The sequence below is a fragment of the Aulostomus chinensis genome, chromosome 1, assembly GCF_037954235.1.
Source record: "Aulostomus chinensis isolate RoL2024-O1b breed Wild chromosome 1, RoL_Achi_v1.0, whole genome shotgun sequence".
Classification (NCBI taxonomy): Eukaryota; Metazoa; Chordata; class Actinopteri; order Syngnathiformes; family Aulostomidae; genus Aulostomus; species Aulostomus chinensis.
Window position 1 is genome coordinate 63,229,524 of NC_141320.1, and position 21,641 is coordinate 63,251,164.

At 49.3% G+C, this 21,641-nt stretch overlaps 2 protein-coding genes and 1 long non-coding RNA gene across 20 annotated transcripts in view; 1 reads left to right on the plus strand and 2 right to left on the minus strand.

The window, feature by feature from the left end:
- The first annotated feature begins 23 nt into the window (after positions 1 to 23).
- LOC147272694 (ATP-binding cassette sub-family C member 4-like) lies at positions 24 to 21,582 on the plus strand. Of its 7 annotated transcripts, XR_015112134.1 has the most exons (38): positions 24 to 179; positions 1,804 to 1,917; positions 3,327 to 3,437; positions 3,818 to 3,938; positions 4,194 to 4,418; positions 4,499 to 4,588; positions 5,136 to 5,299; positions 5,430 to 5,555; positions 6,298 to 6,547; positions 7,029 to 7,136; positions 7,208 to 7,297; positions 7,375 to 7,566; positions 7,657 to 7,751; positions 7,992 to 8,078; positions 8,351 to 8,447; positions 8,532 to 8,750; positions 8,836 to 8,973; positions 9,074 to 9,111; positions 9,203 to 9,315; positions 9,380 to 9,526; positions 9,604 to 9,683; positions 9,766 to 9,916; positions 10,022 to 10,141; positions 10,223 to 10,333; positions 10,578 to 10,678; positions 10,772 to 10,963; positions 11,041 to 11,196; positions 11,264 to 11,353; positions 11,434 to 11,606; positions 11,682 to 11,787; positions 11,869 to 12,003; positions 12,089 to 12,126; positions 12,343 to 12,371; positions 17,472 to 17,729; positions 18,691 to 18,766; positions 19,600 to 19,647; positions 19,800 to 20,439; positions 20,536 to 21,582. XR_015112134.1 is itself a non-coding variant. In XM_086199923.1 (34 exons), the coding sequence occupies exons 2-33, from the start codon at positions 1,838 to 1,840 to the stop codon at positions 12,344 to 12,346; spliced, it is 3,948 nt and encodes a 1,315-aa protein (XP_086056049.1). In that variant the 5' UTR covers positions 24 to 179; positions 1,804 to 1,837; the 3' UTR covers positions 12,347 to 12,371; positions 17,472 to 18,272. The 7 variants fall into 7 exon arrangements, 2 of the variants coding, with proteins under 2 accessions (XP_086056049.1, XP_086056059.1); XR_015112131.1 differs by lacking the exon at positions 17,472 to 17,729 and having other exon boundaries at positions 20,536 to 21,580; XR_015112135.1 differs by lacking the exons at positions 7,992 to 8,078; positions 17,472 to 17,729 and having other exon boundaries at positions 20,536 to 21,580.
- LOC147272695 (uncharacterized) lies at positions 2,484 to 7,541 on the minus strand. The gene is made up of 3 exons (XR_015112151.1): positions 7,356 to 7,541; positions 6,410 to 6,496; positions 2,484 to 6,291 (listed from the first exon to the last, which is right to left on the minus strand). It is a non-coding gene; the product is annotated as an uncharacterized LOC147272695 (long non-coding RNA).
- Positions 12,557 to 21,641, minus strand: part of LOC147272696 (ATP-binding cassette sub-family C member 4-like) — a 36,194-nt gene continuing 27,109 nt past the window's right edge. For 11 of the 12 annotated variants that reach the window (XM_086199854.1, XM_086199838.1, XM_086199827.1 and 8 more), the window contains 24 exons: positions 21,075 to 21,324; positions 20,805 to 20,912; positions 20,528 to 20,617; positions 20,242 to 20,433; positions 19,792 to 19,886; positions 19,589 to 19,675; positions 18,352 to 18,448; positions 17,562 to 17,756; positions 16,785 to 16,922; positions 16,640 to 16,677; positions 16,418 to 16,521; positions 16,188 to 16,334; positions 16,013 to 16,092; positions 15,605 to 15,755; positions 15,368 to 15,487; positions 15,170 to 15,280; positions 14,975 to 15,075; positions 14,598 to 14,789; positions 14,359 to 14,514; positions 14,040 to 14,129; positions 13,782 to 13,954; positions 13,607 to 13,712; positions 13,358 to 13,492; positions 12,557 to 13,279 (listed from right to left, as the gene is read on the minus strand). In XM_086199854.1, coding sequence (XP_086055980.1) covers positions 13,190 to 13,279; positions 13,358 to 13,492; positions 13,607 to 13,712; positions 13,782 to 13,954; positions 14,040 to 14,129; positions 14,359 to 14,514; positions 14,598 to 14,789; positions 14,975 to 15,075; positions 15,170 to 15,280; positions 15,368 to 15,487; positions 15,605 to 15,755; positions 16,013 to 16,092; positions 16,188 to 16,334; positions 16,418 to 16,521; positions 16,640 to 16,677; positions 16,785 to 16,922; positions 17,562 to 17,756; positions 18,352 to 18,448; positions 19,589 to 19,675; positions 19,792 to 19,886; positions 20,242 to 20,433; positions 20,528 to 20,617; positions 20,805 to 20,912; positions 21,075 to 21,324 — 3,046 coding nt within the window. In that variant the 3' untranslated portion in view covers positions 12,557 to 13,189. Of the gene's footprint in view, positions 13,280 to 13,357; positions 13,493 to 13,606; positions 13,713 to 13,781; positions 13,955 to 14,039; positions 14,130 to 14,358; positions 14,515 to 14,597; positions 14,790 to 14,974; positions 15,076 to 15,169; positions 15,281 to 15,367; positions 15,488 to 15,604; positions 15,756 to 16,012; positions 16,093 to 16,187; positions 16,335 to 16,417; positions 16,522 to 16,639; positions 16,678 to 16,784; positions 16,923 to 17,561; positions 17,757 to 18,351; positions 18,449 to 19,588; positions 19,676 to 19,791; positions 19,887 to 20,241; positions 20,434 to 20,527; positions 20,618 to 20,804; positions 20,913 to 21,074; positions 21,325 to 21,641 lie in introns of those variants that run through there. The other variant, XR_015112129.1, reaches the window with a different exon arrangement.

The window sequence follows — 21,641 nt, forward strand, 5'->3', positions numbered from 1 at the left end:
CTAACTCTGGCCCTTGGGCTCATGGTGAACTAGGTCAAGCGCAGTCTTGGCTCCCGGTGCAAACAAGATGTGGCTCAGAAACAGCTGGGGCTCAGGATGCAGAAGCGACAGCCGGTAGGAAGAGACCACGGACGACTCCTGGAGCTCAGCCTGGACGCGCGGCGGCCGCCTTGAATCAGGTAAATCACCAGAGAGACAAACTGGGGGGGGGGGTTTAAAGACAGATCAAAGGGTTTGTGCTCCGCTCTTGATTGACGCATTTAATGGAGGTGTTTACTCTCCCTCAGCATCATTGGGCGGCCTGCTGTTTGATTCTTCCTCCACTATTTTCTGAATGAATGAAAGGACTGCTCTGCTTCCACACCTCCGCTGAGGGGCTCCGAGGACAGTCTTACTGTTGAGAAGCGTTTGTGGTGTTTAGAGACGCCTAAATGTGCTGGAGGTCCGATGTTCATAAACGGGCGCCTCACTCCCTCTAGCGGCGGGCTTGTGGAACTACAAGTCTGACCGGGATGGAGAGGGACGTTTCTTGTCTGTAAAAAACCGCTCCAACGTGTTGGACTGATAGGAGTTCTGGTGCATTCAAGAAAGAAAAGGGGGGGGGGGGGGGGTGCTGCCGGTTTTACTTCGTAAAGCAATTTGGGTTTTTTTTATATGAGGCGCGCAGGGGGGGGGGGGGGGGGTTCTGAACGCGCTGATCCACCTGCGTCGTTCTAAATCCCGCACGAGATAGACGTGAATGTTTACCTGGAGTACGTGACTGTGTGACGGTGGAGCAGCTCACCTGAAACCCGTCAGACCTGCAGAGCACTGCCAAGCTGCCTGCAGTGATTGGAGGGTCAGTGAAACCTGACAACATCGGTCGGGGGGGGGGGGTGCTAAGACTGCCCTTTATCGCACTTGACACCCCCCCCCCCCCCAACACACACACACCCCCGGGGTCCACTCAAATATTTCTGTACAGTTTTAAATATCACGGTTGAGTCTTGCAGAGTGTACGCACGCACGCACGCGGTGGTGGTGGTGGTGGTGGGGGGGGGGGTCATCTGCCAGCGCACGTGACGACCAGCGCAGAAGACGCTGCGTTCAAGTTTAGGCTTTGAAACATGAGGCCCAAGTAAAAGTGCCGAGCAGGATTCTCTCCCCCTCTGGGTGGATCACGATCACGTGACAGTCTTGAACCAGGGCTCCCCGAACTTTGCCCGGATGAAAGCGTCTACTTCAGGTCCCGCTTCAGCCCCTGGAAACACAAGCTTCTGTCGTCCCGATGACGCCCACATCAGAAACGAGGGACACCTAAGACTTTTAGGACCGACAAGCAGAACCAACAGAAACAGGATTTTTTAAAATTTTAATATTTTATTATTTATTCTTTATTCAATTTACACGTGGTGGGACAAATTCAGCCGCATTCTCGCGTCTTCCTCCTGAGACGTGAGTGGATGTTGTGCAAATACTTCATATAATCTGTTAAGGACACGATTTGTTACCACAATGTCACAGTTCATACTCTGCATTCACTTCATACTTTAATTGTTTCATTATTTTTGTTTGAAATGTGTTTGTATTAAACTAAAAGACACCACCGCCTCTGCTTTGCTGTAAACGCGCTGTTTTGTTTTTTGTTTTGGTGTTTTTTGCGACTCGGCTCATATTTACGACGCAATAGAAAGCACCTGAAGGCAGCGGGATATCTTATCAGCGTAACAAGCTTTTTTATTGGTGGTGTTTAGTTGGCAGTTTTACGTGATGTTCTTGAAGCGCTCACGCCGTGAATGAGGTCCTGCCGTGTGTGCTCCGCAGTGTCCAGACAGTTGTTCCCTGAGCTGCTGCCAAAATGAACTTGGACACCGAAAAGACAGACGGATCCCACAACCCTCTGGTCACGGCCAAGTTCCTCTCCAGGGTCTTTCTGTGGTGAGTGCTGGTTTTTATGGCTCTGCTGGATCTCGCAGCGTGGTGTCACTGCCGCGGTGACGCTACGAGCTTTGAGCTGCACGTATTGATGAGGCGTGACGCGGTTTCTCCTTCTGGAGTTTTAAGGTTAAAAAAGAATTTTTTTGAGGGGGGGGGGGGTAAAGTGGCGCTCAACGTGAATAAGTGGAGCCAGCTGTTGCACCCCCCCCCCCCCCCCCCCCAGGCATCTGGTTACCACTGCAGCAGGATGTGCAAAGATTCTTGTCTGCCCTGAAATGGTAAAAGAAAAATTGTAGCAATAACAGGTTTATTGCTGCTCTGAGGGGTAATGACCCCCCCCCCCCCCCAGCTGATTATTACAACAAGTGTACAGTTGGTTGGTTGCTGGAGGTGTGTTGAAGTTTTCTTTTCTTTTTTGTGTGTGTGTGTTATTTTATTGACTCCCTGAATGCAAACCACATGAATGTGCTGGAGGAGTGGAGGTCTAACGGGTGGTAAAATTCTGACACCTCTTGTTTGAAGTTGATTCGATTTATTTATTTGTTGGACATAAAGACAAGAGACGCAGACCTCAGTGTTTACAGGAGAAACAGGAGCCAAGACAATAATGGAGTACAAACCCTGCTGATCCAGTATGCAATCGATGGTGACGTCACGCTCTGATTGAGGAGGTGGAGCAGCAGCAGCTCTCACGCCTGGCAGAGTTGGATCTGTTGTTGCTGCTGGCACCATCCTCATCAGCCGAGTTGCTCCCCTCCGCCCCCACCCCTCAGGACCTCGGCCCGGCCAGCAACTGCATTACTACAGGTGCTCCTCAACATGGCGGCAGAGTCCTGACGTCGTCTTCCTCAACCCTGCAGGTCCTGGGTGTCTCTGTATTTGCTGAACCACTGTGTGTGTGTGTGGGGTGGGGTGGCGTTCTAAGATGCAGAAAATCCTGGTTCTCTGGTGTGGTCTGAACCACTTAGAGCTCAGTGGAGACGGTTCAGATTCCTTCCTGATAACCCGGGACCTTCAGGAGGAACTGAATGTTCACCAACTCCAAACAAACGCAGGGTGTTGTTGCTTCAGCAGCTGAGGAGGACCAGGAGCCCACCAACCCCCCAGGACCTCCTCCACTGTCAGTCGTGGTTCCTGTGTGGGTTCTCCTTCACGTTCTCCTCTCGATGCTGCTTGGGAACGTCTTCATTACCGTGTGTTCACTGATCTTTCAGACTTGACCGTCCTCCTTTGCTGCTTAATTAGGGATGATGTCATCTCATCTAGTCAGTGGTATGTTAATGTTGGGGGGGGGGGGGTCTGAGCACTTGCCACACTGGCCTCCCTAAACTCAGGGTGAACCTTCTCACCTGAACGCAGGAGTTCCTCGTGTGTCTGCTCATGTAACTGTCACATGATCTGTGTTTCAGCTGGCTGAGCCCTCTGCTGCGCCTGGGACACAAACGGAGGCTGGAGGAGAGTGACATGTACGGCGTTCTCCCCGAGGACCGGTCAGAAGTACTGGGAGAAGAACTACAGAGGTACTCCGTCACTACTCAGAAGAGATGGTTCTTTTGTTTTTTTAGGAATATCTCCTGGTGAGGCAGAGCAGGTGGAGCCGTTACACTCAGGACAGTTTTTTTTTTTTTCTTTTGGCATTGACGCCTTTATTTAACAGTAAACAGACAGGGTCAGCTGACATGCGTGTGTGACCACTCGACCACCTGAGCGAGTCAATCATGGCGGAGTCGATGAGAGAAGGCTCGCCGTGTTGCTGCATCTGTCCTCTGTTATGCAGAGTCCTGGCTCGGTCCTTGTCAGTAGTGTGTGTCGTTCTGGAGATAAACAGGTTGTACAAGGACATGCACATCACATGACCTTCTTGTAACGGTAGTTAAACCTCTCGCTCGTTCCTGGGCAGAATCTGGGACCGTGAAGTCAGAGAAGCTACGAAGGAACTTCAGGAGCCACAGCTCACCCGGGTCCTCATCAGGCGCTTCGGGAGGTCTTACGCAGTCGCTGGGTTCTTTGCGTTCTGCCTGGTAGGTTCTGGGTTCATCTCATCTGAATTCAGTGGAATGGCATTAAAGACACTGAGCAGAAGGCGACCAAAGCCAGACCCTAAGCTCTCCGAGGAGGTGATATTTGTATTTGGAGGATCGTAGTTTTGAAAAAGGCAGTGGAATAAAGTAGATGTATGGATATTTATTGTCCTGCTCCAAAAACATCAGTTAAAAAAGAAGTACGAAGTATGACAACTCTAAAATCTACAGTGTTTGTGTGTCACTGTGATAAAGGAGGGCATTAAAGTCATCCAGCCACTTCTTCTGGGCAAAATCATCCTCTTCTTTGAGAACTACGACCCAGACGATGAGAGGAGTCTTCACACGGCGTACGGCTGTGCTGCCGCCATGAGCCTCTCCACCTTTGCGCTGACCATCCTCCAGCATCTCTACTACTACCTCGTCCAAAGAATCGGCATGAAGACCCGAGTGGCCGTGTGCCACATGATATACCGGAAGGTCGGTAAAGATTAGCAGGACAAGGTTTGCAGCAGGAAAGATTTCCAGGCGCTTGTCACTGTGAGCTGTGAACTCCTCAGGCTCTGGGCCTCAGCAGCGAGTCCATGGGACGAACCACCATCGGCCAGATCGTCAACCTCCTGTCCAATGATGTCAATCGTTTCGATGAGGTGAGACGCTCACGTGATGGCTTTGACTGTGCGAACGACATCGGTTCCCATGTTTACACACAGACTCCTGCATCCAAGCCCTGATCAAAGAGATCCACATCCAGCACCCACTTCGTAACAGGGTAATGCAGTGGCTCAGTCTTGTTCTTATTGGCCCGAGCTGTCACGCTTTCCTCCCCAGCAGCACTAAACATTCCTCTCCTACATTCTTACTCAGCCAAAATCATATTTACTCTTTCAATGAAACGGGTCCATGGCCTTGAGAGCCGTCCTGACAGCCTGCACTCACACTGGTGGACTGCTGCTGTCTGAACAGATCAGTGGCCTCCAGCACGGTCAGTCTGGCACGTGTGCCACCGTGACATTCCTGAGTGGCGTCTGCTCAGGCTGCCTGTCAGGTGACCTCGTACGGCTCCCTGCTCCTTCCAGCTCAGATTATGACATGCGTCGCTTTCTTTTGTTCCAAAGTCCAAAGTGAGGATATCAGGGCTGCCGAGTCTGTGTTTCTGGAGCTGCTTCCCTGTATTATTAACCAGCGTTTCTGCAGATCACTCTCAACCTGCACTACCTGTGGGTGGGGCCCCTCCAGGCCGGGGTGATCATTGGCTTCCTGTGGTACGAGATCGGCCCCTCGTGTCTGGCAGGCCTGGCAGCCGTTGCCCTCCTGCTGCCCGTGCAGAGCTGGTTTGGAAAGCTCTTTGGCATCTTCCGGTAAGGAAGTCATCCCAAGGTGGCGTGTGACGCGTTAACGTTTTGGCCGACACGCTTCTATATCGTCTCCATGAATTGGGGTTACGAAGAGGAAGCCAAGTCCTATCTGTTGGTTGTTTATGTCTTGCAGGAGTAAAACAGCAGTTCTGACAGATAATAGAATCCGCATCATGAATGAAGTGGTGTCTGGCATCAGGATCATCAAGATGTACGCCTGGGAAAAACCGTTCTCGGCTCTGGTGACGGAGGCCAGAAGGTAACGGTGAACCTCTGCAGCTCCGCGGCCGACCAACGTCTCCTCTCTGCTCTCTGAGCTCGAACAAAGTGAAAATGAATCTGAAATAGTTTCCCTCCTGGAGTCCACACACAACAACGCTGGTAACTTAGTGTTCTGTTCATGTTCAATCTAAAATAATGAGGTTGAAAAATGTCAGGATCATTTAAGGTCTGACGTTATTTTCATGCTGCTTTTCTCCTGAGGCCTGAAATGTGGGCGTCTGCCTCCTGCTCAAACTTGAGGAATGTGTTTCCCCTAATCTGTTGTGAGCTTTAGGACCATGCAGAGTTAAGATTTCTCTAATTATTAGTATTTTTGTGTCTGCTCAGAGCAGTTGTGCTGATCAGGAATTCCTGGGTTGCTGGTTTGATTCCTGCCGCCTCCGGGGTGATGATAAATGATTGGCATTTAGTATCGATAGATGAGTCCTGGACTCAGGAAGCACCAGCAGGGTTTGATATTTAACAGGCTCAGGATGGCAGGACCCCGCTTGACCTCCAGACCCAACCTGAAAGTGTCCTTGAAGCCACGGCATGTTTCCTAAAGGGGATTCGGTTTGCTCTTCAATAAGGAGGGTGACTCAGCTGAAGGTTTAATGGAGCGCAGATGCTTTCTCCTCACACACAGGATTTACACACATTTAAACTTCCGAGATTCACCGCTGCAGGGTGGCTCGTCCTCGAGTCCGGACCTGAACCTCGCCTCCTTTGGGTCTCTGCAGGAAAGAGATCAGTCAAGTCATGAAGAGCTCTTACCTACGAGGACTCAACATGGCCTCCTTCTTCGCCAGCAGTAAGATCATAGTGTTTGTCACCTTCACCATCTACACACACCTGGGCAACACCCTCACGGCCAGCAGCGTCTTCGTCACCGTGTCTCTGTACGGCACCATCAAGCTCACCGTCACCCTCTTCTTCCCCCTGGCCATCGAGAAGTTATCAGAGACTCTGGTCAGCGTTCGCAGGATCAAGGTGAGTCTGTTTCGGAACAAGAAGTTCCACACAAACGCACGGAGAAACGGCAAAATTCAGAAACTTAACAAGCTGGTACGTCGGCCAATCCATCACAGAGGTGGAACAGCATATGAGTCACAGATTGTATCTGACGGAACAGGATTTACGGTTGCATAATCATCCTGCTGTATCCAATGATTCGCTGTTGTAAAATCCTGATACACCCCCCCACACATGGATCATGTGCTGCAAACCTATGTGGTTGCTCCCTCCGGTTCCATCACTTGCTGCAGCGTCTCATTCATGTTGGGGTTAACTCTGACCCATGCTGGAGGCCACTGATGTGTTAAGACAGCAGCAGCCCACCAGTGTGTGAGGGGGATCTGTGCTGTTGTGTTGGAGTGGAATGCCAGCGCTCCGTCACCCATGTCAGCGGCAGCTTTGGTGCTCGGTGAACATCAAAGGGGAAATACTGCATTGTGTGTTTCCTCCTCCTCAGAACTTCCTGCTGCTGGAGGAAGTTGACCGAAGGAACTTTGCACTCTCGCTGGAGGAAAAGTCGGAGAACGCCATCGAGATAGAGAAGATGACGTGCTTCTGGGACAAGGTGGAAGCTCCGGACCTCAGCCTGACACTGTCCAATGTGGACAAGTCTTATTATGTTTGTTTGCTTTTTAGAGTTTGGACGCTCCGTCCCTGCAGAACGTCTCCGTCGCTGTGAAGTCCAATCAGCTGCTGGTGGTCATCGGCCCAGTAGGAGCAGGAAAGGTTGGGGACGAGCAACATGGACGGTGGGATTAGGAAAGCACAGCAGAGGAAAACTCACATGTCCATGTGTCCACCAGTCGTCCCTGCTGAGCGCCATCTTGGGAGAACTCCCTCGCGACACCGGCACGCTGAAGGTCAGAGGTCAGCTGAATTACGCCTGCCAGCAGCCCTGGGTGTTCCCTGGAACCATTCGTAGTAACATCTTGTTTGGGCGAGAACTGAACCCCCAGAGGTATGAGAGGGTCCTCAGAGCCTGCGCCCTGAAGAAGGTGATTTCAGAACGTAGAAGTCAGCCATTACTGACACTCCAGAGAACCTTCGCCTAACACAGCTTGTATTTGTTGTACGTTTGAGTGCAGGACCTGGAAGTTCTCCCAGACGGAGACCTGACACTCATTGGGGACAAAGGAGGGACACTTAGCGGGGGACAAAAAGCTCGCATCAACCTGGCCAGGTAGGAGAACTGGCTCAACTATTGACAGACGACAGGAAACACCTGAATAGAGTGCAAACGTTCCCCCCCCCCCGGCTGTGCTTGTGATGACCAAACTTCTTGCGTCAACACACAACATGTTTCACCATGTCCACTTGTTTATAGCTGTAGCAACAAGTTGCTCTAACTCTTGTTTTGTAGGTGTTTAACTTCTGAGAAAAATCTCTGTACAGCCTGTGTGTGTGTGTGTGTGTGTGTCAGGACTGTGTATCAGGAAGCAGACATCTACCTCTTAGATGATCCTCTCAGTGCTGTGGATGCTGAGGTTGGGAAACATCTTTTCGAGCAGTGAGTGACCCAAATACCGTCTAGCCTCTTAACATTTTAGCAGCATGCAGCAGTGGAACCCCCCCAGGTGAGCCCCTCCTCAGGATGATTGACAAGCCTCAGCTGAGCTCAAGATTCTGAACCATCGTCACACAAAGAACCTGCTTAAGTTGTCACGTAGGAGTGACTTTGCCCGTGTTGTTAGAGCTAGAATTGTCTGGAGGTGACAGGTCTGCACAGGTCCTTGTAACTGACGTTGTCGCGGCGCCCTAACGGGTACGGCTGTTGCTCAGGTGCATCTGTGGCCTGCTGAAGAAGAAGTGTCGCATCCTGGTCACCCACCAGCTGCAGTACCTGAAGGCTACTGACCACATTCTGGTCATCAAAGAGGTGAGAGACTCCCCCGGAGCAGGTGTGCAGGTCAGAGGCTCACGGCTGCTTGAACCAGGCCCGCCTTCTCTCTCCGTCTCCCAGGGTCACGTCATGGCCCACAGTACCTACAACGAGCTGCAGGGTTCTGGCCTGGACATTGTGACCTTGCTGAAAAGTGATGAGGATTTGGGGCGGTGGTCTCAGTCGGCTGACCCCGACAAGCAATCGTCACACAGCATGAGAACCAGTCAGTCCCACAACTCTCACTGTTCCTACAGCAGCCTCCTGCCTCCGGAGAGCAACGGCCCTGACCACCTCCCTGTAGGTACATTTTCACATCCGAGTCCCTTCGTGACCACACGAGGTCCCCTGCATCTATGTTGAACAGCGGCGACTTGTTTTGCAGGTTGAAACCCTTCACACCATGGCCGAGGAGACGAGAGTGGAGGGGAATGTCAGCAGCCGCATTTATCTGAAGTATTTCAGTGCTGGCAGCAACGCTCTGGCCATCCTGCTCGTGGTCCTGCTCAGTGTCGTGGCCGAGGTGAGTCTTGCTGCAACTCCTAAACCAGCACAGCACTGAGCTCAGCGTTTCCACGTGTGCTCGACTGGCTCCTGAAGACTGAATCTGTTTCCTGTCCCAGGTTGCGTATATTCTGCAGGACTGGTGGCTGGTGTACTGGTGGGTTTCGTGTTGTTGTTGCCTTTTTTTTTTTTTTTTTTTACTGGCCAATCAACACACGGTCTCATGTCTGGGTCTGGTCCCCTGCCAGGGCCCGAGTGGATAGCTTCAACACCACCAGTGCTCTTAGCGTCAAGGACGGAAACAATGCCACTCAGGCAGAGGAGGAGTTCAGTCTCAGGTTTTACCTCGGCGTTTATTCAGGTAGGTTCATCGTGGGACGACTGCGTGGTGGACCGTTGACTCCACAGCGCTCCTCTGTTTGCAGGTTTAACTGCGGCTGCTGTAGTTTTTGGCTACGCCAGGAGTTTAATGATCTTCTACGGGTTGGTGAGGTCAGCTCAGACGCTCCACAACTGCATGTTCAGCACGGTCCTCCGCACGCCCGTCCACTTCTTTGACGTCAACCCCATCGGTAAGCGTCGAAGGTCAGGCAGGCGTAAAGCTTCCTGTTGTGTCCCGTGCGGCTGACTGCTTAATCCTCCTTTGCAGGAAGAATTCTCAACAGGTTCTCCAAGGACATCAGCCAGATGGACTCGCTGTTGCCCATCACCTTCGTGGATTTCTATCAAGTGAGGAACCTTTAGACGAAGCCTCATGTTCATGGCGTTTGTTCCCAGTCTTCCTCTCAGTGTGACGCTGGTTGTGTTGTAGTTGTTCTTGCAGAATGTTGGCGTGATTGCTGTGGCGGCGTCAGTCATACCTCTCATTCTCATCCCTTTTGTTCCCCTGCTTTTTCTCTTCCTGTACCTGCGGCGGTTCTACCTCTGCACATCACGAGATATCAAACGTCTCGAGTCGACAAGTAGGTTCAGTGGATCTTGCTTTCAGTCCTGAGATGCGAGACGAGGAAAACTGACTCCGTTTAGATGGAAGCAGAGGCCTTTCACCCGTCTTTGTCCCCCTCCAGCTCGGAGTCCCGTCTTCTCCCACCTGTCCTCGTCTCTCCAGGGCCTGTGGACCATCCGAGCCTTCAGAGCCGAGGAAAGATTAAAGAAAGACTTTGATGCTCATCAGGACCTCCACTCAGGTTGGTTCTGTCAGGAGCGTCTCCCCGTTACCGCTGATGTCTCCACGTTCTCAACAGTCCAACCGTGTTCTTGTGTGGCAGAGGCCTGGTTCCTGTTCCTGATGACGTCCCGCTGGTTTGCTCTCCGCCTGGACAGCATCTGCTCGCTTTTTATCACCATTGCAGTGTTCGGCTGCCTTTTACTGAGAGATGGTGAGAAGACGTCAAGTATCTCAGGGTGCTATGACGCTCATGTACTGTCCAGGCTGGTATTAGCAACACCCTGCTAGCTAGTACTCATCCTGCACTTGTACACAAATCATGAAAAGAAGCTCCAGGATGTAAATTGAAGAGGTTTCTGTGAGAGAGGAACATGGATGTGTTTTTCCTCAGGTAGATTGTAGTGTTTACATCAGTCTAGACTCATGCCTCTAAGCAGTGTGTGTTTGTGTGTTAGGGTTGGAGGCTGGAGGGGTGGGCCTGGTGCTGACCTACGCTGTGACCCTGATAGGTAACTTCCAGTGGACGGTGAGGCAAAGTGCTGAGGTGGAGAACATGGTAAGACGTGTGTGTGTAACAGGTTCCAGCTTTAATCAGAGGAAGAGAAGCGATGATAGCCTGATGACGAAGCGACTATTTTTGCCTCCTCAGATGACGTCAGTGGAGAGAGTGGTGGAGTACACAGAGTTAAAGAGTGAAGCACCATGGGAAACCCAGAAGCGTCCTCCTCCCGATTGGCCAAATCGAGGCCTGGTGACCTTTGACCACGTCAATTTCTCCTACAGCGCCGACGGACAGTTGATTCTCAAAGACATCAACGCCACCTTCCAGCCCAACGAGAAGGTGAGCTATTTGAACACACACACGCTGGATCCACCCAGATGTGACGCGTGATGAGCAGTCAGGCCTCTGTCAACCAGGTGGGCATCGTGGGGAGGACCGGCGCGGGGAAAAGCTCTCTGGTCTCGGCTCTCTTCCGCCTGGCAGAGCCACAAGGACGCATCTACATCGACGGGTTCTTGACCTCTGAGATCGGCCTCCATGACCTTCGCCAGAAGATGACCATCATTCCTCAGGTAGAGATCAGCCGAGCTCAGAAGAGTTTCACTCATCATGTGGTCTCACCTCATCTCTGTTCGCCAGGACCCGGTGTTGTTTACTGATACTGTGAGGAAGAACCTGGACCCCTTCAACCAGCACACTGATGATGACCTGTGGAAAGCTCTTGAGGAGGTAGAATCCAATCTTCTATTACTAGCAGTACAACATGAGTCTGTGGTCGTGTGTGTTGGTCACCACGCTGCTCCCCGCAGGTCCAGCTGAAGGGGGTAGTGGAGGAGCTACCAGGGAAGCTGGAGACGGTTCTGGCTGAGTCGGGTTCCAACTTCAGCGTGGGCCAGAGGCAGCTGGTTTGTCTGGCCAGGGCCATCCTGAGGAAGAACCGCATCCTCATCATCGACGAGGCCACAGCCAACGTGGACCCCAGGTGCCACTGACTCACCTCACACACACACACACAATGGTTTTAAACAGGAAGTATTCATCTGGGTTCTTCCTGCAGGACAGATGAGCTGATCCAGAAAACCATCCGGGACAAGTTCAGAGAATGTACGGTGTTGACCATCGCTCACCGCCTCAACACCATCATCGACAGTGACAGGATACTGGTGAGACCACCGCGCTGTCTGTCAATGCGCTTCACTCAAACTTCTTAAGCCTGATTTTGTTTGTTAAAATGTTTAATTTAGGTTCTGGACAACGGGAGAATCCAGGAGTTGGACCGTCCATTCACTCTGCTGCAGAACAAAGAGGGTGCCCTCTACCACATGGTGCAGCAGATGGGTGAGGCCGAGGCAGCAGCTTTACTGGGCACAGCCAGACAGGTGAGCTGGTGTCATTTTCACGACAATGACAACCAAATTGGTTGTAGAAGGTTTCGTGTCCTGATGTCAATACTCTGTTCTCCAGGCAGCACAACAGAACCACTGCAGATCCAGGTTGCAGATGTAAGTAGTACCTGCGGAGCCTGCGATCATCCTCAGGCTTAAGGCTCTTTTAGTGTCTACTGCAGCTATCAAATGCACCATTAGTTGATGTGATGACTGCTATTTTAAAAAAGCTTAGAGGGTCCAGTCAGAGTTGACATGTGTATTTTGTTGAAAGTCTTTGTTTTTTTTTCTGATAAAGTTTTATTGAAACAATCATGTCTTTCTTTTTATTAGATAATCATTTTGCTGGATCCTTGATGAAGGTAAAAATCCAAATGTTTAAGCCGAGGGTCAGGGGAGGGTCACAGTGTTGGGCTGCTTGTGCGATGGTAAGGAGAAGCCAAGGCACGCTGGTGATGATTGGAAGAGCACGCGCCAACATGTCACCTTGCGTGCCTTGGCTTCTCCTTATCATCCAAAATGTTTTAATTCTTGGGTGAACACATTGGAGCCAAACAACAGCCAAGTAAAATCTGAAGGTTTTATACAGTATTTGACAAATATATACAGTTTAAAGAGCAGATGACTTAAGGTTGTAGCAGCTGGGAATTCAGTGCCAACAGGTAAAAACACAATCCCTCAGTTGTTGCTGCTAAATCGTGTGTACTATTGTGAAATTGTCTGTACGTAGTTACAATAATGCCTCAGTATATTTACAGGGACAGGTTTGGCTAGAAACACTCAGCTGCTGTGTGTAGTTACCTGAGTGTGTGTCGTCTGGAGCAGGGGTGTCAGAGTGATGCTGCAGCATCGCTCTCCAAGACGGAGATGCTCAACTTGGAGGAGGGTTTTTAGCCATAGTATATTAGGGTTGCCTTTCTAGATATCTGAAAAGAAGAAATCTAGAAAGGCAACCTTAATATACTACATATTCAGTAACAGTTAACCTTCTAGAAAGACAGATATCATCCCTTCCTAGTCTACTTGATAATTTAAAAACACACACTCAGGGGCCACAAGCAGCAGCAGTGAGTGTATGTAACGTGCATATGTGACAATAAGGCACTTTAGTTCTACGAAGGCATCGGTGTAGATAAATATCAATCTCTATCAACAGTTTTTACAGCAGTGATTTTAAGGCTCACAGTGCTGTCTCAAAGATGACCAGGCTGCCGTCGGCTGCTTCTGCACTTCCGTTTGTTAGTTTTGGATGGCTTCTACTCTCGTACACCTGAGGGGGGGAAAAGAAATGACAAACTTATGGGAGTCACTTAGCGTTGGATTTATTTATGGAGGAATGAGGACGTACCAGTTGAGCTGCCTCCAGCAGAGCCGCTGCTTCCTGCCTGCCAGTCTGCTGCACCATTTTAAAAAAGATACCACTGGGATCTTGTAGCAGGATGTAAGGCTCATCGTAGGCATGGATCTTTCCTGCATCAAGAACCTGGATCAAACAACAGGTAAACATTTCTGTCAACAGGGCACTTGGCATGAAGGAGGCTTTCTACCACATTCACACATCAAATGCATAGAGTTGAGTGAAGCGCGGTGGTCTCACCAGTATCCTGTCACTGTCGATGATGGTGTTGAGGCGGTGAGCGATGGTCAACACCGTACATTCTCTGAACTTGTCCCGGATGGTTTTCTGGATCAGCTCATCTGTCCTGCAGGAAGAACCCAGATGAATACTTCCTGTTTAAAACCATGGTGTGTGTGAGGTGAGTCAGTGGCACCTGGGGTCCACGTTGGCTGTGGCCTCGTCGATGATGAGGATGCGGTTCTTCCTCAGGATGGCCCTGGCCAGACAAACCAGCTGCCTCTGGCCCACGCTGAAGTTGGAACCTGACTCAGCCAGAACCGTCTCCAGCTTCCCTGGTAGCTCCTCCACTACCCCCTTCAGCTGGACCTGCGGGGAGCAGCGTGGTGACCAACATGAGCCTGGATGTGTGTTTGGAGAACAAACACTTGTCATGAGCAGCTTTGTTAATGACCTCCTGCAAAGAGTTCCACAGTTCTTCATCTGAGTGCTGATGAAAAGGATCCAGGTTCTTTCTCATGGAGCCAGTGAACAGCACTGGGTCCTGTAACACAAGATGAGGGACACATGAAGCTTATGAGCGCAGTAAATTAACAAAGAAGCAGTCCATCACCGACAGGAAATGATGTCACAGTCATAGAATGAGCCCATTATATCATCTTGCATGAACTGAACATCACAAATATTAATTGTTCACAACCAGCAGAATATGAGGAGCTGGTGACTGGGACATCATGTTTCAAAGACAAGCTGAAACCACAGCTGATCTCTACCTGAGGAATGATGGACATCTTCTGGCGAAGGTCATGGAGGCCGATCTCAGAGGTCAAGACTCCATCGATGTAGATGCGTCCTTGTGGCTCTGCCAGGCGGAAGAGAGCCGAGACCAGAGAGCTTTTCCCCGCGCCGGTCCTCCCCACGATGCCCACCTGGAGGACGGATGACGAGGAACGTCAGCTGACATCATATGACATAAACAGGGTTTGGTCGTGCTGAGGCAAACATGTCCAACCTTTTCTTTGGGTCGGAACATGGCTTTCAGGTTCTGTAGCACCATGGGTCCGTCTGCACTGTAGGAGAAGCTGACCCCATCAAAGGTCACCAGACCTCTGCTGGGCCACTCATGAGGAGGACGCTTCTGGGTTTCCCATGGTGCTTCGCTCTCTAGTTCAGTGTACTCAACAACCCTCTCCACTGATGTCATCTGTTACCAGGCAGAGTGATGGTTGAACACATTACTGGGAGTTTTAAATCGTGTTTCTGATACTGAGCCTCACTTTATCGTGTCTAAAGCTGCATCACACACACACTGAGGAACAAAATACAGTGAAGACAACTTCTACTAAACACCTAAAGTTGATGCAGAAATGAGAGAGATCAGGGTCTTACCATGTTCTCCACCTCAGCGCTCTGTCTGACGCCCCACTGAAACATGCCCATCAGAGTGACGGAGTAGGTCAGAGCCAAACCCACTGACCCGGCATCCAGCTCTGACAGACCAACAGTACTTTAGTTAAATACATTGTAACAGTGGTGCCCCCTGGTGGTGTGATGCTAAACTAAATGAGAAAGATTAAGACTTACGGTCTCTGAGCAGCAGGCTGCCAAACGTGGTGACGGTCACAAATATGGAGCAGATGCCATCCAGGCGGACAGCGAACCAACGAGAAGTGGTCAGGAACAGGAACCAAGCCTCTGTTGAGAACCCAGAACTCTTAAGTGTCATATTCAGGCTTCCCTCTTATCCACAAAGTCTTTTTCTCATCATGAGTTGAAAGGAACCTGAGTGCAGATCCTGGTGAGCATCGAAGGCTTCCTGGAAGCGCTCCTCCGCTCCGAAGGCTCGGATCGTCCATAGACCCTGAAGAGAGGATGACAGGTGGGAGAAAACTGGACTCCGAGCTGGGGAACAAACACAGGAGCACAAGTGTGAGAGTCACGTAACTCACTGTATGCACACCTGTCCATGTTTTCTTAGTGACCTCACAAAGACACAGCATTGCATTGCAGCAGACTCACTGGTGGACTCCAGGCGCTTGATGTCTCTGGAGGTGTGCAGGAAGTAGCGGCGGAGGTAGAGGAAGATGAGGAGGAGGGGCAGCACAGGAACGAGGATCCAGGGGATCACTGACGATGCGACAGCGATGACCCCGAGAATCTGCAGGAACACCTGTTCAGACACAATGAATCCATTAAGCATTCACACAGAGGCCTTCAGATACTAAAGATCTCAAATTAGACTGCATCTCTTCCTAAAACTATCTAAAAAGTTTGAAAATGTGTGACTTGCAAACAGCAGCTAAAGAATTTTTCTATGTGAATGTGCTACACAAACAGAGCGAGGACTCGATCGTCTGGTACTTGTCTATCTTGGTGTATCATGATAAGTAGTGAACTGGTTTTGGTTGCTTAGATGTGTGTCCTCACCTGAATGAAGTCCACAAAGGTCCACGGCATGTTGGAGTCCAGCTGGCCAATGTCCTTGGAGAACCTGTTTAAAACTCTTCCTGACAAGAGACAGCGTGGCAACATCCCACTATTAAACTCATCACCACAAGGCACTGTAGTTTGTGTTTTCAGCTCATGTTTCACCTGCACTCACCAATGGGGTTGATGTCAAAGAAGCGTACGGGAGTGCGCAGTATGGAGGTGAACATGCGGTTGTGCAGCGCCTGAGCACATCTCACCAGCACATTGAACAGAAGCAAATTCCTCATGAAGCCAAAAATGATGACAGCTGCAGTCAAACCTGCAAATAAGCAGCAGAGTCATCTTCCTCAGACTCCTCTAAGAGTGAGTGCAGCTCCCTGGAGGTGTGTGTGTTCAGGTTACCTCCGTAAATACCCAGGTAGAACTCTAGATGCTGCTCTTCCGTGAGGTTTTGTCTGTTTTGGACGGTGGAGTTGTTGGTGTGCAGTTTCTCTTGCTCATCAGCCCTGAGGAGTTCAAACGCAGTCACACCCTGAACTCTTTCTTTTAATGTTTTTTTTTACTTTTCTTTGAAAAACCTAAATTCGAAGAATGACATGAGCAGCTTGAAGCTCTTGTACCTACCAGTGAGCCAGCCACCAGTCCTGCAAGATGTAGGACACCTGAGAGATAAAACACAGTATGTCTCTCCATGTCAGGTCAACAGCAGGATGATTCGAGGGACTTCTTCTGACCTAATGTTATATCAGAGGGAAATGTTTTTGCAGACCTGAGCCAGAATGTTGATGAGCATGACAGCTAGCAGAATCACAATGTTGGCTCCAGCTCGCAGGTACTTGTAGTAGAGACTCACTCCGATGGTTCCCTGAGCTCGGCTCTCCTCTGCCACCATCTGCACCGGCTCCATCTGGACACAGAAGACCACTGATGGGATCACGGGCAAGTCTTGATATTACAAACACACTCAATGACAACTGACAATAACGAGACTCAAGTCTCGTTGTTTTCCTCACTGGCATCTTTTGACAGAGGACTACACTCGCAGCACAAACACGTTCATGAAAACTACAAAACTAAAGGGAACCGTTTGCTGAGGTCAACCTTAACAGACCAGGCCCCCAGGAAGGCTATGTGGCTCCATGCTAACCTTTAGAAATCCTTGAAACAAAGGACCAGTGTGTTATTAGATGGCTGTGACGTTTCTGTGTGAATCCGAATCTTCAGTCCTCATTGTTAATCATGAATATCAACAGACCAGTTTTTGGTTTGCTAGGACAGGGACCTTTAAATACTGACAGTCCGTGACCACCATCCTCAGTAAGGAAGGGGCTCTCACTTACATATGTTTAACTGCAGCAGCTCATCTCCCCACCTGCCACCATATTGCCCCATGAGCAACGTGAGAGGGAATATTAATATTCACATCTTACATGTCGTTTTCATCCATATGTTGAAGCTGCAATGTTTGTGAGGATCTGATGTCCAGGCTGGAAACTTGGCAGCACCCTGAGGTACTCGGAATGAATAACAGAGGTGAGGGACAAACCTCGAGGAGATCTCCTTCCTTGACTGAGTGAACAGAGGAGGCCTGGGACATCACGGAGTTCTGGGACAGAGTTCTGCTCCGGCTCAGGAGGTCTTGAGGATGCTGTTGCTCTTCCTCCTCCTCCTTCAGCAGCAAAGTGAAGTCCACACCAGACTGCTGCAGCTCCGTGTATGTCCCCTTCGCCAGCAAGTGACCCTGACACATCCACACGGTTAAGACACTTGAGCGGTGCAGTGGTACACACAAGCGCTTTGGAAACATTAACAGTCACCAGTACAAAGGAGCCTGCTGAGGCACACTTGAGTATAAAACCCTGCTCTCTCAGGTTATACAATCTGTTTGACCTGAGGGTGGTGTAGCTTACTCAACGCTCAAGATAACTCACTGTGTGGAAATCACGCCATTAATGAGGTCAGCGGGTTTTACAGACTTTTTTAACCAGACTGGGAAACAGGAAGTAGCTGTTACGTGTGAAAACATCATTGAATTAGTCACAAAATGTCAAGTCAGCAGGGAAAGCAGGTAATGCACGCAAGCTTGTGGTGTGCTAACTGCTGACTAACATGGGGGTTCAGGTTCAGCACTTTTGCCTGCTGGATCTGCTTGAGTGGCGCAAGTGTCCAGAGTGAACACACTTCAATGGGACGGCTGCTTCTTGTTCTCGATTGCTAATTTCATGTACCTGGCATATTGGCTGATGTTCGATCTAAAGTTTGTCCATCTGTGTTGTAGTTCTACTTTTGGTGAGTTTTGATGGACTGAACTTGGTGGACAATGTAAAAGCACCAACCTCCTTGAGAACAGCGATTTGGTCGGCTGTCTTGAGGTACTGTAGCTGGTGGGTGACCAGGATGCGAAGCTTGTTCTTCAGCAGGCCACAGATACACCTGAGACAAAAACGCATACACACTGTCAAGAGCAGCTTAAACCACATGAAAACATACTGCAATGTACCTGTGTATTATCAGTCCTACTCTTTATCCTGGCTATTATGGAATGTCCGAATTGTCCAAGAGGAAGAGGGGAATAGGAAGTGGGGCAGAGCCAGGTCCTATTGTCTGACACTTGCAGCACCACACCTCTTCCTGACTTCATTCTAACCTTTTCTTGATCTTTGCTCTCACTTCAGATCCTTTTGTTGCACAGCAGTGTAGCCAGACCTGACCAACTACAAGGGCACCGAGAGAGGAAATCACTGCAGGGAGGTGTGGGTTTCTATTGCCATTTGTACAATGACTGCAGCAAATCTACTGACTATGAAAATTTATCAGGAGCAGTGCTGATATACTGCATGTACTGGCTCATCCTGCTGCTGAAGCCAGAAAAATAAAAATACACCAACTTGACTTGTGGGATACATTTTTGCATTGTTTTTAGTTCTGCACAACATAATGTGGCTGTCTGGAAAGGGAAAAGTCTTGAACCATCCTTCTATAAAACAATATTTCCAGCAAACACTGCAATTTGATGTCAGTACTAAAATAAAACATCAGTGGCATGTGCAAAGGTTTGGGCACCCTCAGATTCCAGAAGGCTATAACTGTGTTTGTGAGTCTTAAATTAGCAGCTTCGAGCTAATTAAGTCAGCTAGTGTGAATTCCAAGGCTTTGAAAATACTCTTCAACTCAGTGAAGGTGAGCTGCAGCCTCTAAACAGCCATTGAAACCTTGGACAGATAAGATGCCACACTGAGAAAAAGAGGACAGGCTATAAATACTTGCAGTGATCCGTGCCGAGGCACAAGACCTCTTGAGCTGCTTTGTGGTTAACAAGGAAACAATCGTGTCCCAAAATCGACCACACGCGACACTGAAGCTGAGGGATATGGAACAGGAACTTTCGCCAAAAGGAAAATCCCTGGGTAGCTTTAACAGCTGTGCACACGAGACAGCCAAAGAATGTTGCAGAAATAGAAGCTTTAGCAAAGAACAAGCACTTATAGATTACAGAGTGTTTGCCACAACAAAGGTACTGATAACGTAGGGGTCCGAACTTTCCCATAAAGCTGTAACTCTTAAGCAACCCACTGTTCAAACAGGTGCCTGCCGACTTCAGCGTCCACAGCACTTAAAGGATCATCCAGGAGGTAGATGTCTGCGTCCTGATACACAGCCCTGAAAACACACATTATACTCAACATTCTTGAATACTTGCATTCATAGAGACAGCTTTCAGTCAGTGTGTCTTTACATACGTGAACCTGGATTGATGCTCGTTCCTTTGTTCTTACCTTGCCAGGTTAACGCGAGCCTTCTGTCCTCCGCTCAGTGTCGCACCTCTGTCCCCGATAAGAGTCAGATCTCCATCTGGGAGCAGCTCCAGGTCCTGCAGTCACACAGCATCATCATCAACACCCCTCTGTGTGAGCCCAGGTTGTTGTTCTGCTGCTACTGTGATTCAACTGCTCACATGGGTTTTAAATGAGTAGCCATGAATCTTCAGCAGGTATACGAGCCCTGAGTACAGAGCTCCAGTACAAGTCAAAGGTATGAGGCGGAGTTTACACTCTAAATAGTTTCTTGTTGGTCTGATCAGAGAAGCCAATCATGACTTTGTTTCTGAGATCGAGTAAGAGTCAGTGGCACCTTGTTGTCCTGAAGTGAAAGTCACGAGTCATCATAAATACTCTGCAATAATTCATCAGAGCTGATGTCTGTAACTGGTGCGTTCAAGTCCTCACCCTCTTTAGAGCGCAAGCTCTGAGGACCCTCTCATACTTCTGGGGGTTCAGCTCTTTCCCAAACAGGATGTTGCTGCGAATAGTTCCAGGGAACACCCAGGGCTGCTGCGCTGCGTAGGTCAGCTGGCCTTTGACCTTCAGAACCCCTTTATGTGGAGGCAGCTCTCCCAGGATGGAGCTCAGCAGTGAAGACTAGAGGTAACAAGCAGAAAAAAAGAGCCCCTAATCAAAGAAACAGGACTCTTCTGTGTCTGTGATGCAAATCATAACCAAGCTGACTTTTTACCTTTCCAGCTCCCACTGGGCCGATCACAGCCAAAAGCTGGTTGGTGTTCAGAACGAGAGAGATGTTCTGGAGTGACGGAGCATCCAGATTCTGCAGGGATGTAAAAACGTCGAAGGAAAAAAACAGATGATGCAAACAATACACCATTTTCCTCTAACTGTGGACTCCTTTTTAAGACATTGAAACCTATTCATTTACCTGTTAAAGCTGTTTACCAGGTAAAGAATCCAACAAATAAATAAAGAACAGCTTTAATGTTAATTTTAGAGTTTCTGACCTTGTCCCAGTAGCACATCAGGTCCTGAATCTCAACAGAGGACTCCGTCTTCTCATCCTGTGGCAGTGGCCTGCTGCTTTTTGTGATTTCATTCAGCATCAGGAACTCCTAGACCATCAGAGTAGAACATAACATCGCCAGTCACTAACAGTTTTGCAGGTCTAACCAAACATTTCCACAATGATCATATACTGGACCATTAATTCAGCTCCAGTCAGTAGTAGAAAGTTGCTAAAGCGAATCATTCATCAAGAGTTGCCAGCAGCGGACCTGTATCCTACGGATGCTGACGCGGGCCTCAAAAAGCTTCTCGATGGCGTTGGGGAAGAAGAGAGTTACTGTGAGTCGTACAGCAGTGTACAAGGACACAGTCACAAACACCCTGCTGGCAGAGATGGGATTTCCAAGGAGCACGTAGAGGGTAAAAGTGATGAAGACGATGATCTTGCTGGCACAGAAGAAGGAGGCCATGTTGAGGCCTCGTAGGTAGGAGCTCATCATGATTTTAGAGATCTCCTTCCTAAAAACAAAGTTCACATGGGATGGCTTCACATGGGAATGCTACTCATCATGAACAGTTGGAAAGATAATTCATTAAAACTTATTAGTACCACATGTTCCCTTGCAGAATATAAAAGAGAAAATTAAAAAAAGAATATAATGAAAACTCTGACTTTTATTTCGTAGTCTCGACTGTTTTGTAACCAATTAAATTCCCTCTGCGTGAATATCCGCCTTTTCCTTTCCATTGGAAATAAACTTGAAATGTTTTGGTGACAAAAAAATGAATACAATTCCAAAGTGAAATAGATTTAAAGATTATCATGCAAGGTTTTG

What these genes read in the sequence shown, in the direction of transcription:
- LOC147272694 (XM_086199923.1), top strand. Translation starts at nt 1,838, where the DNA reads ATGAACTTGGACACCGAAAAGACAGACGGATCCCACAACCCTCTGGTC. An exon ending in TTACCTCGGCGTTTATTCAG is followed by an intron (nt 9,316 to 9,379) that starts GTAGGTTCATCG and finishes CTCTGTTTGCAG; the next exon opens with GTTTAACTGCGGCTGCTGTA. An exon ending in AGATGACCATCATTCCTCAG is followed by an intron (nt 11,197 to 11,263) that starts GTAGAGATCAGC and finishes TCTGTTCGCCAG; the next exon opens with GACCCGGTGTTGTTTACTGA.